At 41.9% G+C, this 16857-nt stretch overlaps 1 protein-coding gene across 3 annotated transcripts in view; it reads right to left on the bottom strand.

Moving 5' to 3' along the window:
• The window catches only part of NFRKB (nuclear factor related to kappaB binding protein), a 47702-nt gene that overhangs the window by 19352 nt on the left and 11493 nt on the right, over positions 1-16857 (bottom strand). For 2 of the 3 annotated variants that reach the window (XM_077457888.1, XM_077457889.1), the window contains exons 5-9: positions 15300-15669; positions 14023-14096; positions 10821-10905; positions 7863-8040; positions 4272-4380 (exon numbers count right to left, since the gene is read on the bottom strand). In XM_077457888.1, the coding sequence (XP_077314014.1) occupies positions 4272-4380; positions 7863-8040; positions 10821-10905; positions 14023-14096; positions 15300-15669 (816 nt within the window). The remainder of the gene's footprint in view (positions 1-4271; positions 4381-7862; positions 8041-10820; positions 10906-14022; positions 14097-15299; positions 15670-16857) is intronic. The other variant, XM_077457890.1, reaches the window with a different exon arrangement.

Below are 16857 nucleotides of genomic sequence, written 5' to 3'. Positions count from 1 at the left end.
GCATTTTTTTAATAAAACTTTTCATCTTTCATATGTACCTCATTTTAGGACTAGTAAAAACATCCCTGAGTCTTCTTGATTTTCTATGCAATGCCTGCAGATCATGGCTGGAGGGCAGGTAGATGGCAGGGTGCTGTACATAGATTCCTGGAAACTTTACAGCAGTGTGCCTCAGTACTCCTCTCAAAAACCCTTAGCAACTAAGGAAAGCGATAGGCTGGCTCTTAGGAGGAGTTATGCAAATATCAAAATGCCTTGATGGGTGTATGTCTGTCTGGAGGAGTGCATGTTCTTAAGCAGACTGCATTTGCATGCATATGAGTCCAATCCATTCCCACACATGAAGCTGAGCCTCCATGAAAGGAATAACTGCAATCTAATAAATGGATGTGCTGTGCCAGGAACAGTTAGCTGGGGAAAGGGTGAGGAGGAACAGAGTTTCATCATACAAGCTGCAGCTTCCAAAGCACATTGTGAGAAGCTCACAGTGTGCAGTGAAATTAGTGCAAGCTATTCCAGTACAGGAGAGGAGCCTGTACAACTGTGCAAGACTGAAGTTTAGATTTAACAGGTACAGCTAAACAAAAAAAAAAAAAAAGACAGAGTCAAGCCTGTTGAATGTTAAACCAAGCACAACTACAAAGAACAGATGGTAGAGGCAATTAAACTTTACAAAGTTCGTACAAAACATAACCTCACCAGTGACACTCCATACCGGGGGTCTACAAACTTTCTAAACAAAAAGGGCCAGTTTACAGTCCTTCAGACGGGCCAGATTGTGGCCTTTGGGAGTAGAACATGTACTGGCATCAGTGGGAGTACATAATGCCCTTACTTTGATGTGATTGCGAGGACTAGTGCCATATCATTGGTGTCATTACTCCCAATGACAGCAACAATAGAGCACAATTCCTTCCTTTGACACCAACGATGGGGCCCTATCGTCTCTGCCCTATCATTAGTGTCAGTGGGTGGAACAGTACCACATTGTTGATGTTAAAGGAATTATGTCCCATTTCTGGTGTCCGTGGATGGACTAGTACCCCAAGGGCTGAATAAAGGCAGGCAAAGGGTCGTATCTGGCCCCCAAGCCACAGTTTGGAGACAACTGCTCCACACAGACCTATAGATATCCCATGTCCCATCTTTTTATGTTAAAATCTTTGACGGACTTGGTTAGAAAATTACCTAATTCTGAATTCCAGGCAGAAGAACTTTCATTTAAATTAATTCCTCAAATCCACAACAGATATAAAGCCACTTTGTGTGCACTAAATGCATTTGCAAACACGGATATTAAAGGGTTTGAAAAAAGTCACTAAAGTGACTTTACACGTATCCCATGCAGATATGCTGCCATTAATGAAAGTGTGTTTGTTAGAAATTAACAAGGGGAATACCTTTTCTGACACTGCAGCTGTGAGGTCACAAGAGCCCCCTGTGCTGGCCAGCCTCCATCTTTGCAGAGAAGTGGGAGGGGCTGAGATTTTCCTCTGCTGGCCGGCTGATGTCACAGGGTAATCTCCGTCCCTCTATAGAGCGAGGCCGGCCAGCACAGGCCAATCATGTGATAGCACGACTGCAGTGTCAGAAAAGAAACTTCGCCTATTTTTTTCTAACAAACACTTAAACTTTCATTAATAGCAGCATATCTGTATGGGACTACTTTCCTATGTGCTGCATTATGCAGCTGAATAGATAGCAGGAAGGAACGCAATCTCATGATGACAGGGAGGGAGAGGGGGGGAGACTTAAGAAGAGAGCAGGGCCGCAGATGACAAAGGCACATAAACTGACCACGGTAGTCTGGGCTCAGCAGCCAAGATTGACATGGCCAGCAGGTGGACTAACGAGCTGGCATGATCAACCAAGTTTATTACCAGTTAGGAAGAGAAGAATTGCACAGCACAAGCACTGTGCGGTTATTCATGCCTTAAAGGAACAGGACCGTAGTTTGTTTTTTTAGGTTTACAAACACCTCAACTTGTAAAAGTAGCAATGATATCACTCTGCTTTAGGTAGCCTGTACAGAGAGCAGAGCTGTGGGAGGGGCCCAGCAGACTCCACTGTAGTTTTAGAAGCTCCCTACAGAAAACTAAAGGAAGGGGAGATAAGACCAGTCATCTTGCACAAGGTAAGAAAGCAGTAGTGACCGGTCTTTATTACAGGAAACTGTACACATATCTTGTGCAGCTCTAAATAGAAACCAACAATCAGCTTCTAGGTTTTTTTTTTTTTTTTTTTGTCAAAGCTTAATTGAACAGGCTGAAGTTAGAAGCTGATTAACTACCATGCAGAGCTGCACCAGATTTTGCACTCACACACTGGATTACTGCACAGATCTGGAACAAAAAATAAGAATACACTAGGCTCTTTTATTTAGTTGAGATTTGCTTTTTCTGGCGTTCAGTTTTAAAGCATATTTTTTTCCCTTAAAATGTAAAATGCTGCTTACAGTTCTCTCCTTCGAGTGCTCTGTATGGACCCCTCTCCAGTGCTCCAGTTAATAGTTCTGTTAATGAGAGCGCTGGGTCTATTTTTTCTTTGATGCCTATTGGACTGTATGGTCGATTTTAGACTTCCAGAACAGCTTTCATACCAACAAAAATGTACATAACACTAACATAATGGAAGCTGTTCGCACAATGTCTGACTGCATATCTGTTTCTATGATTTCATCTGGGCTTTAAAGAGAACCTTTCAATAAATTAAAACTACCAGGTACAACCAGAGTAAAAATCAAGTAATTTTTAAATGCCTGCTTGCAGGGTTTTTCTTTCCATAAATACATTTTCTCACTTGCAATATATCTCTGAACTTGCGAGAAAATGTGACTACGCTAGGAAGAGCAAATTCCCTTACACAGCCCCTTCCTCTTCTTGAATGTCACAAACTTCTCCTCTCCTGGAAGTGTAGAAATATTCTGTGTGTTGGCCCAGATCCTTCAACCCTCACCTCACCTCTCTACCTAAACTTTTATATAAAGTGAAGAGTGACAGTTCTGATTCTACTGACACCACAACCAAGATGGCACCTCCAACACACCAAAGACATGCTGGGAGGTTAATTGGCTCCTGTCTAACATTTCCCTACTGTGTATGCATGACTGTGAGATAGGAACATTAGACTCCAAGATCCTTGAAGGCAGGGACTTATGTGAATATACACTATTTATGTAAAATATTGCATAAATTGTTGCCGCTATATAAATACCAAATCTAAATAAATAAGGATGTTAAAGCGGTTCTTCACCCTAAAGGGGACGTTCCGCTAATCTGATCTCTCCCCCCCTCCGGTGCCACAATCGGCACCTTTCAGGGGGGAGGGGGGGGGTGCAGTTACCTGGATAATCCAGGTATCTGCACCCACTTCCGGGCAGACCGCCGCAGACCCCCGCAGACAGTTCCCATGACACAGCGGGGGACCAGAAGAGACGCGCAGCGCGACTCGCGCATGCGCAGTAGGGAAACGGGCAGTGAAGCCACAATGGGAACCGGGCAGTGAAGCCACGATTCCCTGACAGAGGATGGCGGCGGGGGCAGCAGTGAGACGAGCGATCGTTCGTCATCTGCCGCCGACATCGCTGGACCCTGGGACAGGTAAGTATCAATTTATTAAAAGTCAGCAGCTGCAATATTAGTAGCTGCTGGCTTTTAATATTTTTTTTTTTTTTTAGGTGCAGAACCACTTTAAATGCACATATATTTCTACGGGTATGTTTTTTAATGAATGGTCTGGTGATGGTCTCTAAGGGTCCTTTCACACGGGTGGTTCGATCAGGTCCACCTGTCAGTTTTTCAGGCAGACCTGATCAGACCCACCAATCACCCCTATGGATCAGCAATGTCAGCTTACATCCGCTGCTATCCGATCCGCCAAATACAGGCCGATGGTGATCCTATTTTCCATCTGTCTGGAGGATCGGATCAGACAGGTGGTCCGTTTTCACCCTATTTCCCCATGGGGAAAGCAGGTATCTGTCTGTCTCCGCTCTGAGAGGGGAGACGAGCCTGTCATACGGCTGCCTGAGTGATCCCCTGTTGAGCTAAGCGGAGTGTGCCAAGCGGATCGCCTGTGTGAAAGGATCTTAATAAAACAGGTAGATGCTAAGAACAATATTTCAAAAATCAAAAGACAAAAATAAATTACAGCCAATACATTTTTTCATAGTTGCCATAAATAAAAATAATTGCAGAACTCCTACACCTATAACACTGTAGAAAAACAATGGACATAATATAAAATTCCCTGTCAGAGTGTCCATTTCTCACCAGAATGAAACTGGAGGGGCCCTCTGCCATCAGTATATCCAGTAGGAGACTGAAGAAACTGGCTGAGATCTCATTGAAAGGCAAAGGTGGCTTCACATCCTCCATGGGCCTGCAGGAGAAAAGATACAACATCTGAAAATCAACAGAACAGTGACAGCACAAAAACAAAACAAAAAAAAACAAGCAGTTAATCAAGTCGGCTCAACACTTTATTTGCTTCCCCCGCCCCCCCATCTGCTGGAAGTCTGTTCCAAGGATATTCTACCCTTTCAGTAAAATACTTTCTAAGATTAGTTTTGAACATTCCTCCTGCTAATTTCAGGTTATGTTGCCACGCTCTTGATATTTACTTCTTACTGGACAATACGGCTCTCCTGAAACCTATTCACACCCTCGTGTATTTAAACTAGAGGTCGACCGATATGGGGTTTTTCTCTGGCCGATGCCGATATTTAGAAATCACGGCAATGCTGCAGATTTTTTTGGGCCGATACGTTAGGCTGATTTTATTTTCCCCTTCATCTCATAAAATCTAACAGTAAGACCCCTTTCACACTGGGGCGTTTTTCAGGCACTTTTGGGCTAAAAAAAGCACCTGAAAAGTGCCTGCAAAACAACTCCCTTGCAATCTCAGTGTGAAAGCCTGAGTGCTTTCACACTGAGATGCGCTGGCCGTAAAAAAACAAACAAAAAAAACCAAACAAACAAAAAATAAAACTCCTGCAAGCAGCATCTTTGGAGCGGTGTATACCGCCTGCTAAGCGATTCGGCAGAGGCATTACACCGGCGCATTTAACCCCTTCATCAGCCGCTAGCTGGGTAATAAGTGTCCCGTTAGCAGCCGAATAGCGCTGCTAAAATGACAGTAAGGCGCTGCTAAAACTAGCAGCGTTTTACCATCAACACCTGCCCGCTCCAGTGTGTAAGCAGCCTTAAATAAGCGATACAGAACATTTCTTACATTTATTAAACAAAACAAACCTCCAATCAGTTCACTTGTATGTATAATTTAGAAAAAAATAAAAAACACTTATATCTTAAATACACAAAAAGAGGCAATCAAAACTTTTGATGAAAAACGGGCCAACTATTATTTTTTTTTTTTAAATTAGTGTATTTAAAAAAAAAATAATAATTGTGTTTGAAAGACCACTGCGCAAATGCCGTGTGACATAAAATATTGCAACAACCGATATTTTATTCCCTAGGGTCTCTGATATATATATATATATATATATAATGTTTGGGGGTTCTAAGTGATTTTCTAGCAGAAGATACAGGATTTTTACTTGTAAGCAATGAGTGTCAGAAAATATTAAGGGCTCTTTCACATGGGGCCCATGGATAGCCACTTGCTCAGCAGGGATCACTCCCCGCTGAGCAGGAAGATGACAGGTCTGTCTCTGCACACTGCGCAGGGACGGACCTGTCAGAGCACCGCTCACCCCTATGGGAGATCGGATGAGGACGGACCGCAGAGTCCGTCGTCACCCAATCCGATGATGGATGGAAAAGTAGTTTTTCTCTCCATCACACTTTTTCAGCTCGGAGCGGGTCAGATGTCAGCAGACATGTCACCGCTGACATGCAACACTCCATAGACCTCTATGGAGCATCTGTTCAGGTCAGCCTAAAAAACAAACAGGCAGACCTGAATGGATCAGTCATGTGAAAGAGGCCTTAATCTTTAAATGGATAAGAAGAAACATTATATCCCTTTAGATTCTTTTCTCAGACTTGGCAGGCTGCCCAGAGAGGAGATGCAAGCAACTTCTCCACTGGAAGACTTCAGGCAACTTGCATTGACTTCTATTACAGAAATCATTTTCAAGTCGCGCTGAAGTTTTAAATCTGCCTTTTTTTCCTCAGCACAATCAGCCGATTAATTAAAAAATGCCAAATATCAGCCAATATATCTATCGGTCAATCTCCAATTTAAACCTTTCACTGCCAGAGACATTTTTTTCTTTTTGCCACACACTAAAATGCACAAGGTATGCCTTGGTGATTAGCTAAAAACGCCAAACTTTATACATTTTGTAAAAGCAAAGACCTTATAGAATAGAATGCTAGCTGAAATTTCCATTAAAAGCCTAATGTCACTCTTGTACCCAGTTGATCAGCTTCTTTCCTGGTAACAGCAGCCAGGGAATAAACAGTCAAACCGGTAGTGAAAAAATGTTTGTCACTTTCGGCTTCATTCAGTGCAGAGATGATCAGTGAATGGGTGTTTACTGATCGCCCTCCGCTTTGCCTGCCAACACCCACCATGGCCGTCCTGGGTGTCCAAAAGGGGCTGCAGAGCACAGGATACATTGGAGGGGGGGGGGGGGGTGTCAGACAGGAAAATATGGCACCAGTGGAAGTGATCACACAAATTACCAAATGACTTCCACAAAAATGCTGACAGTTAAAAAAGGATTGCGTGTAAATGTCACAGTTGATAGAATTCTTAGATTGATGGCAGCAGAAGGGTTAAAGTTTTCAGCCTTCAGACTTGTACGTAGCTTCCTGCAGTCTCTCTACATATTGTTTTATCCCTCAGAATGCTCACAATTTTTCCCTCCAACTTTGGACATGTTCTATATTGTCAGTCTTTTTTTTTTTTTTTTTTATGTGAGGTCTCCAGATCCAGAAATAGTATTCTAAAAGCGGTCTAACTAAAGTCCTATATAGGGGAATCAATCTCCTTCCTAATTCTAGTGATCACTCTAGTGATACTTAAAGTGGAACTTTAGTCACAAAATTAAGTCCTGCTAGATCACTTCAGGCTGGCCCCTTTAGCAGGTATAGCTATGTAAAACATTAAAAATAAGTGCATATACTGTTTAAAATCCAGTAATACACTGTCTCACCCTGCTCTGCACATGCTCAGTTGCTCTCCACTTTTAGACACTGCCGAATTTGTAGAGGCCGATCTCCTGACAGCCTTAAAGTGGAATTAAACCCTCCTATTCTTTACAGCCAAGTAATCTGCTTCGGCTTGATCTCCTCCTGCACATGTGATGAGTTATGACACCAGCCATTTGATGGTTTTACAGTTTGGTTGAGGACACAAGCTAATGTGACAGTTAGTAATCCCAGCATTCCAGGTTTTTTGAAACTATTAAAATCGATTGAATTAGTTTTGCTTTATTGCTGGGGTTCTCGGCTTCAGCAAAATGGCAGCCTCCAGCAAGAAGAAACAGGAGTAACGTTGGAGGCAAATTAAAGGACACACTAGTTTAAGTAGCATAATTAGTAATGTAGAATGTATGTTCCTTGTTAAAGTATATTCTTTTTTTATCAAGTTGTTATGGGTAAAGTTTCACTTTAAGAGCTATATAAAGGAATGAGCATGATGGCGATTCCTCTAGTGATACCTAAAGATGTAAATTGGGAAAAATGGACCTCACACAGTATAAAATACTACTCCAATTAACACAAAATGATGGAAATTTATCAAAACTGGGAGTAGTCAGAATATGGAGCAGCTGTGCATGACCTCTTAAATTTTCAAAGCCAAAATGAACAAGCTAAAAAGAGAAGCTATATAAAAATCGGTGCAACGCTTATTAGAGAGAATGAACTGTACATTCCGGATGGACTTACTCTTCTTTCACAGAGGTCAGGTTGAGCGAGTCAGAAGGAAGGAGAGCTGGCATTACATCAGCTTCTTCAGGTGCATCTAGGAAATCCTCCGGCTCCGTTTTTATTGGCTTCATCTTCTTTCTCTTACGCTCATCCCGCTCCTTCACCCGTCTCTTCATTGTGGCCAAGTCATAAAGTGCTAAAAGATACCAATGACAGCTTAGAACAGAGTGCAAGATGGGGAAGGGGTGCACTGCCAACCACACTAGCGCAGCATTTACATCAAAACAGGACAAAGTACTGCGTGCAATTTGTTTCCTGAGGAACAGAGGATGCAAGGAGTATGGTGAAAGGTCTTCTTACCACCATCATTAATCACCCTCCAGCGGAAAATTGGAAATCAACACTTTTCTGAAGGATATTAACATGATTAAAAGTTTAAATTCTATCGTCAGCTGGAATAGGAATCCCACTATTTTTCCAACCTTACATTATCAGCCAGTTATGAGAAATACTTATTGCTGCCATCATTGATCTCTCCTGTAAAATGAAGGAAGCTTGACCATCATGCTAACTGGTTTTAGTGTTTTAAGTCACTGACCCAAAGCAAACATGCAGGAGGTCAACCTTAATATTTCTGTTAGGATAGGTTTACTTTAAGCCCTTCATATATAAAATACAGCTCGGATTGCTTTACTGTGGCACTATTCAGGTTAATTATGGTAACAACGTGCATTAAGCAGAAAACTTCACTGTGTAAAATAACTATCCAAATTGCAATTCACCGGTTTGCTGTATAATCTGTTCATGCTTATGTAGAACTCAGTCAAATTTCTGACAGCTTTTCAGTTCCCTCTCAGCATTCATTTGCTACACCTCACCGCTCAGCTACTTAAATCCCTGTCATTGTCAGTATTCCAGTTTTCAGCATGTGCCTATGACAACGTGCCAAATTATTCCTGGGTACCAGCCACTCCCACTCTGCTAATTCAGAGCCGCCCACCAGTGCCTGCCCAAGGTCCTCTGGCACCCAAGACAAGGCTGCAAAGGTGCAAGTGCCCCTAAGGTGGGTGGAGGGTGTTGGGCTCTACTTTATCTCTGCTGGTTCTGATTGTTTCAACCTGCTTCCACCAGCAGCCGTGGAAGTGACCCAGGTATTAAACCTTTCCTGGCACCTCACTCCTAGGCAGACAGCCACAAACAGATTAAAGGAGAAGTCCAGCCAAAGCTCATTTGGCTGGGCTTCTCCTATGGGTCACAAGAGTGCATTTCGTTTTGCACTCCCGTGGCCCATTTTCAGCAGAGTGGTCTGAAGACCGCTCTCTGCTGATGTCATAGATATCAGTCTAAGCCTCACAGTGAGCTGCAGAGAGCCTGAGACAGGCGCTCCGCGCCCCTCCACAGCTCAGAGCTCCAGTGAGCACAGGGGGCAGAGCGGAGAGCTGCAAGAACCGAGCCATCAGCAATGCTCGATGGCTCGGTTCTCAGTGTAGAGGCGCCGGAGACAGATGTTGCATCCACCTAGGCAAGTATGATTCAGGAAACAACACACACACACACACACACACACACACACACACACACACACTTTTAAAGCAACACTTTAGCCAGCTCTGATTCGGTCTGATTAGTCTGCAGCTGGCACTGCTAATCCAGCTAAGAGGCACAAAGTCTGCTTTGATTTACTAGCCAATCGCATGACATTCCCAGTGGGTGCAGAATCTGGGTAGTAGTGGTGTTATTCAAAATTCTGCATTTTCCATGTGAGTGTGGAATATGGGCAGCAATACTGTAAGATAGAAGTTGCATATCATCTCTGTGGGTGGAGAATCTAGAGTAGCGGCAGGGTCTTTAAAAAATATGTGCTGCTGACTGGTTGGCAATGCAGTCAGTAGCACTATGGTGCAATATTTTTAATACATTCATAGCATGCTGCTGGGGGGGGAGGCAGGGGGTGCACCGGGCCTGCCGCCCTCTCACACACACACACACACACACACCTTACACAAAACACTAGAGGACAAGAAATGTGAGCAGCACAGGATTATGTGACAATTGGATTTCCTGATATGTACATAATATAACTGGGTACTGACATTTATACGCAAATTTGATCCAGGGAAAAAAAAATCGGATTGCCTCTCAGGGATCAGGAAGAATTTTTTTCCCCCAGCTGTAGCAAATTGATTATCATGCTTTTCTGGGGTTTTTCATGCTCATTTTAAAGAAATGGTATTGTCATAAAAAGTGTTTGGGGACCTGGGTCCTACCCCAGGGGACATGTGTCAATGAATTATTATTTTTTCTTTTAAAAGGACGTTTTTCCGGGAGCAGTGATTTTAATAATGCTTAAAGTGAAACAATAAAAGTGAAATATTCCTTTAAATTTCATACCTGGGGGGGGGGTGTCTATAGTATGTCTATAAAGTGGTGCATTTTCCCCACGTTTAGAACAGTCCCTGCACAAAATGACATTTAAAAGCACTCGCGGCTATAATAAATTGTCGGTCCCGGCAATACAGATTAAAGTCATCGAAAAAAACGGCATGGGATCCCCCACAGTGATTTTATATATAGGACTTTGTTTTCTAGCAAAGTCCTGTGAAAAATGGTGATCTGTAAAACCCCTAAAAAAGCCAATCTTGGCGAAACATGTTCGGATCAAACACCACGTTGTGATCATCTAATTTCTGGACACCAGTGTTTGATGATAGGATATCTATACATACAAATGTATTTTTATTGAACCCATTTTTTTTAATTTTAGATGAATAAACTTTATATGTTTTATATACACAACAGTGGCTTTTTATGGCATAGTTATAATCCCACTTTATACCCTGTTGCTCCACATATCTTCCCATTAGCAGAACAAGTCTGTATTGCAGGAAGATTTTGGCCAGTTTAGGGGACAGAGTAATTTCAGAATTGTGAAAACAACAAGATGAACAAGCCATAGATGAAGCAAGCGTCAATTACCTGCTAGAGATCCCTTGCGTCCAGCATTGACCCGAGTCATTATGTCATTCATGGAGATCTCTTCTGTCATCAGATCAGGGTGATCCTACAGGAGAATGACGACAGGATTCTTTATGATCTAGGACCGCATATCTCAGTGAAACAGTGAACAGAGTGTACAGAGATAACCAATGAAATTGCTTCTTCCTAAAAAGCATTCAAAAGTGACAGCTGCACTGTGATTGGTTGGATCTAAACGAGGGGGTCGGCCAATTATTGGCGGCCGATATAAAAAAAATTTGAAGCATCAGTATTCGTCACAAAACTTACCAATATTAAGGGTTTGTACTGGTTACCATACTTTAGATCGAAAGGTCAGCTTTCTTATAATAACAACTGATGGGACTCAGCAGCCGCTTGGCTGTAATTGCAAGAGGCGGGAGAGAACATTCCCCCCACCCCCCTGCCTCTCACGTCCAACTGGAAGACCTGAGCCACCAGTCGGTACATACACTGGCTGGCTGAAGACCCAAAAAAGCATCAGCTTTGCTCAGGTCTCTGATCTAAGTGACCCAGAAGCAATGCCATGACATCACTTCCAGATTACTAACATCCTAAAGGCGCAAGTTTAAATCTACAGAATATCGGCACCTGATATTGGTTATCTGCCCTGAAAGGCAGCTGAAAAAAAAAAAAAGAAAGAAATCAGTGTAGACCCTGAGAAAACAATATGGGGTCGATCCCTAATCTAAACAGCTGTATTTGCCATTACTTTTAGTGACAGCATAATATGTACATCATATAGACAATGTAGATGTTCAGGGCAGCTCTTTCAGCTTTAGCTGCTTTTGTAAGATGCTTCTTATCGGCATTTGGCAATTACAAAACAAAGAGACAAACATTTCCCCCCTAATTATAACAAATGTGCCATACATTGTAAGTTGTGCTCATTAGAAGAAGTGGTTCTATGGTGGATTCTGTTATGCTGAGGGAAGAAGTATACATATCCTTGCATCTAATGAACTGACACCAATCACAACCCGGATCACCAGCGTTCTAGGAGTAAAATGTAATAAAGGATCTGTGCCACATTTTGTCAGTGTTGTGGTTTGTACCTAAATTTATAGGTTAATTTATGGAGAGGGAGCTTGGCATTAAAAAACCTTTTCCATTCTAACAGGCTTGGGGAGGCGAGGCTTTTTTCCCCCCCTATGTTAGGATAGTTTAGGTTTTTGTTTTTTTTTGCCCAAAAAAAAATAAAAATAAAAGTAAAAAAATAAAACTTAGTATATATTAAAAATACAGGTTTTGAGGGTTGTGTATATATTGGGAAGTCCTAATGTTAGCACTATAAAAGGAATTGACCTATCTCTAGAATGGCTAAATATAGCAACAAGAATGGAAGTAAAATTTGTTTCTTCACCGCAGCCACCAAAACAAAGGGAAGTGGGACATAACTCCAGTTTATGTATCTTTACCAAAGTGTAACCAATTTGGTGAAAAAGTTGAAATTGGATATCTATTTGGATAGACGACTGTAGTCATTTATGAATGTTCTAATTCTAACCAATCTTAGTCTTTGGCCTTCATTACAAGCTTAAGGTCTGCCCTATAGCAGTTTTACTGCTACATGGCGGCACCTGTGCACTGGATAAGGTAAACACACGTGATCCGCCTCTTACAGGTGCCCCAAGCATGCACGCCACTGGAGGCTCGTTCCCACTGGGAGCACACGCACCCACTGATCATCGAGCAGAGGCGCACAATGGTAAACAAGGCAGATTGCCATTCTGACAGGAGGGAAGGCATGGATCATGTGTCTCTGCAATGCAGGGACTGGGATCCATGTCTTCTAGTAAAAGCACCTCCCACAGCATAGTACTAGTTAGGCACACAGTTAACCCTCTGATTGCCCCTGATGTTAACCCCTTCCCAGCCAGTGTCATTAATACAGTGCATATTTTTTTTAGCACTGATCAAGGTATTGGTGTCAATGTCTGAACGTCAGCCTCAATAAATTGCAGTTCCGCTATAAGTCACCATTACTAGTGAAACAAATAAAAAAAATTATTATATATATTTTGTAGACAAACTTTTGCGCAAAATCAATATAAGCTTATTAAGAATTTGTTTTAATTGATGAAGAAATTGAAAATAATCACTTTTTTTATTGTATATGTTTTATAGCAAAAAAGGAAAAAAATATTTTGGGGTTTTCAAAATTGTCACTTTTTTGGTTTATAGCACAAAAACAAAAAAAAAAAAAAAAAGAAAAGGTGATCAAATACCATCAAAAGAACACTCGATTGGTGGGGGGGAGGCATCAATTTAATTGGGTAGAGTAGCATCACCGCGCAATTGTCAGTTAAAATAACGTAGTGCCTTATTGCAAAAAATGGCCTAGTCATGAAGGGGGTAAATATTCCAGAGGTCAAGTGGTTATTAACTGGTTGCATCATTTCTCCTTGGCCTTGTGGTGCCACTTGATGCCAAATAGTACTTGGAGTCAAGCTTGGTGTGGTAAGAGTCACATCTTTAGCTTCCTAGTGGCAATATTTAGCACTTTGTCTCCTGACTGACCCCCCCTTTCTAAACGATTGCCTATACCCCTGGGTTCCTTTGTTGTATGGTGCATATTATATGTTTTTTTGTTTTGTTTTTTGTACATCTTTATTTAATTCCACTCTCTGCGTCCCATACACATATTTGTAAGGTTTTAAACTTTTTTTTTTTTTTTTTTTTTTTTTATTCTTTTGAGTTTGTAGCGCCATTCTCCTATAAAAATTGAACATTATGCTTATAGTGTGTTTTATTGTACAAGGAGATGGAAAGCAAATTTATGAAACTGGATTTAAGAGTCCAAAATTGAAAATATAGAATATCTGTAGACCTGGAATTCTGTATCCATCTCAGCAGGGTATGGAGGACTCCTCCCTCCACTACAACTTCAGGGGTAACATAGGAGGGGGGAGGAGCCTGACCCAATGAAAGAAGGGAGAGCTGGCAGAGAAGAGGCCTTAGGGGGAAAAAAAAAAAAAAAGTGATAAAGAGGGTCCTCTAGGACAAAAAAAAAAAATATTTTTTTTTTAGAGCGTATACTGAAAGGCCAGTGCAACTAGCATGATTACAGTATTTATGGTCCTTTTAGGCTGCAAGAAACCCAAATAACTTTGGTAATTACGCTCTTTTTTTTTATTGATTGTGGAGGATAATGCACACTCACCGGCTGTAGCTTCTGTTTCTCTCGATGTTTCCGGAGCATCATCTTCAAGTCCCGTTCTGTCAAGTCAACTTTATCTGCATTAAAACAGATGTCACATAGTTACAGATGTGCCACTTTCAGCCAATGAGGGGGGAGAGTCCCGGACAGCCGAGGCTCGCGTGCAACATTGCTTAATCGAGATGGGGCTCAGGTAAGTATTAGGGGGGATAGTGCACCCAGAAGTTTTTGTTTTTATCTTCATGCATATAATGCATGAAGATAAAAAAAACCTTCTGCCTTTAGAACCAATTTAAATGGTCTCAGTTGATCAATATTTCTTTGCAAACAAGCTTTATAGCAAAAGCACTGTTTATCTGTAAAGATAAAATAGATTTTTATGGTTTTCCTATGTCTTCAGTTGCTATTGGACACTGGAGGTTAAAGTGAACATAAAAAAAATAAAAAAATAAAAGTGAAGAGTTGCCATTCTATAGGGAACGTCTAGAAATGTTAATTTTGCCCAAATCTACAGTTTGTCTTTAACGGCTCCTGAAAAATAGCAGTGTACTTCTTGTGCCTAGGCACTCATGTGCCGCATCCTAATAGCTGTATGTTTGCAGTGTAAGGTTATCTAAGGCACCGCTGCTTCTGACTTCACATCTCACCCGTCTGGCTGTGAGATTTGGTCTTGTCACTACTGGGCTGCTTACTGGAGAGGAGTCTGTATTGCAAACATCTCCCTGCTTCATTCATTGTGTGAATCTGTGCTTATTCTGCCTCTAACTACTTCTTAAGCATTACGTCACCAGGCACTAGATCACCAGTCATCGGAGAGGTAGTTATGACATGAGGATATCCCTGTTCCTCTTCCAAATTGGGCACCTCAACAAAGAAACACAATGCAGAGCACAATGCACAATACATTACTGCACTGCTTTTCTTTTCTGGAGAAGAATCTGTACCCGAGGACCCAGAGTGCAAGGATCTCTCAGCTTCATCCATTCTGAGAATCTGGGCTTCCTCCACCTCTCTTGCTGCTTCTTTATGATCAACCACATCAGTCACCAGATCAACAGTCATCAGTGGGGGTCACTTTGACATTAACCAGCAAAGCCCTGCCTCTACCAAGATGGTGGCATCCACAGTTAAAGCCATAGTAGGCAATGAGAGAACACAAGTACGCACTTGTGACTAGTTCTTTGTCCTCTACATGCCTTTTCTAGGCACAGTTTCCATGGGAGGGGTCCCGTTTAAAGGGGATAATAAACAATGACATAAAAGTATATGGCAGGACCTACCTGCAGTTTTCATGTCCTGTGTGGACAGAGTGGGGACAGAGCGGAGTGGTACACTAGTACCTGGAGAACTGGTAGGCGACCCTGGGAGCCAAGAGGTTAAATCTAAAAACAAAATAAAATTCCTTAAGAAACAAAAACTGCACATGTCCAACAAGGCACTCCTGATAAGGCATACTTTCTGAACCAGATTCTTACCCTCCTCCTCTGAGGACAGTGTACCATCCCCACACTCCTCTTTCACCTCTCGCAAGATCTTCAGGTACCGCCGCTGTGCCCGTCTCTCTCGCTCCTCCGGTGTGTTCCGTGGAGAAGTGGCTTTCCGTTTCATCACCAGGTCTGGACCGTTCTTTCTGGCAAGGTCCAAAAGCTCCTGCAAGCCAGGGCAAACATACGTAGCATAAACCAGGGAAGGAGTGAGACACCTAAACTGACAATTAAATGTTAGCCCCGATATTGTAGAAGTTTGTTTGATATAAGAGCAGTATAGTATGTTTAAAAAAAAAAAAAAAAAAAAAAAAAAAAAAAAGGGGGGGGGGGGGGGGCGCAACAATTTCAAAGCATTCATGCATTTTTAAATATAAATTAGGTTTAACACTTTAATGAGCTCAAAAGTTCATTGACGGACACAACTTCTTTAATTCTTGACCTTATCCTGAAGTGGCGGGATAATCCTAAGGTCCAGAATTAAAGGAGCTGTGTCAGTCAATGAACAAAAGAGAAAAATAATTGTGCTAGAGATTAGCTAATGTCAGCGCAAAAACAAAAAATATAATGTGTTACAAATGAATTCAAGTTTAGGGTTCAAATGAATAAAACAAGAGTTAATTGTTAAGCGAATAGGAGGAAGAACACCTACTTATTTGTTGATTTTTGTTGTTATACTTTTTATTGTTTCTTCAAGCCCTGATTAAGGGGACCGGGGTTAAATCACAAAATGTGTTGGGTTTTGTACATAACATGACTTTGGAAAATGTAAGTACATTTAGGATTTAACTATGGTATATTACATTGCGGCACTGAAATACTTGACTCATCACAATCCAAGGTGACCATTGAAGCTGCCAAGCCACTATTCAGATTCTTCATAATCCTCCCCCCATCATACCATTAGATTACAATACAAAACGAACATATAAATAGAATTCCACCATTCCAGCCCTTTAAGCCCCCTTTCATTAGAATGCACCAACATTGAGCAGACACTGCCATGTACAAAAACCTGCATAAGGATAGTAAATGCAAATTATTCTCTTCTTTATGCTGAACCTAACTTAGCTCACACTCACCTTCTGAGAGGCCAGGAGGCCCCACTAATGCACCTTCCATCCATGATCACAATTACCTTTTGTGAGGGCGCCCCTCTTGCATCTCCCATTTGAGTTCAATCTCACTCCCCTTTCATGCTTCTCCCATCTGAGCGCACACATCTTCCAGGAGGCCCCTCTCATGCATCTCCAATCTGAGTTCACACTCCCCCTTCCAGGAGGACAGGAAACCCCTCTCTTGCTTCTTCTACCAGAGTTCACCCTCACCTTCCAGGAAGCCAGGTGACCCCTCT

The sequence above is a fragment of the Lithobates pipiens genome, unplaced genomic scaffold, assembly GCF_037356315.1.
Source record: "Lithobates pipiens isolate NorthernLeopardFrog02 unplaced genomic scaffold, aLitPip1_a1.2 Scaffold_27, whole genome shotgun sequence".
In the NCBI taxonomy this organism is placed as follows: Eukaryota; Metazoa; Chordata; class Amphibia; order Anura; family Ranidae; genus Lithobates; species Lithobates pipiens.
The sequence above is the reverse complement of the archived record's forward strand: the minus strand, read 5'-3'. Positions and strand labels throughout refer to the sequence as shown.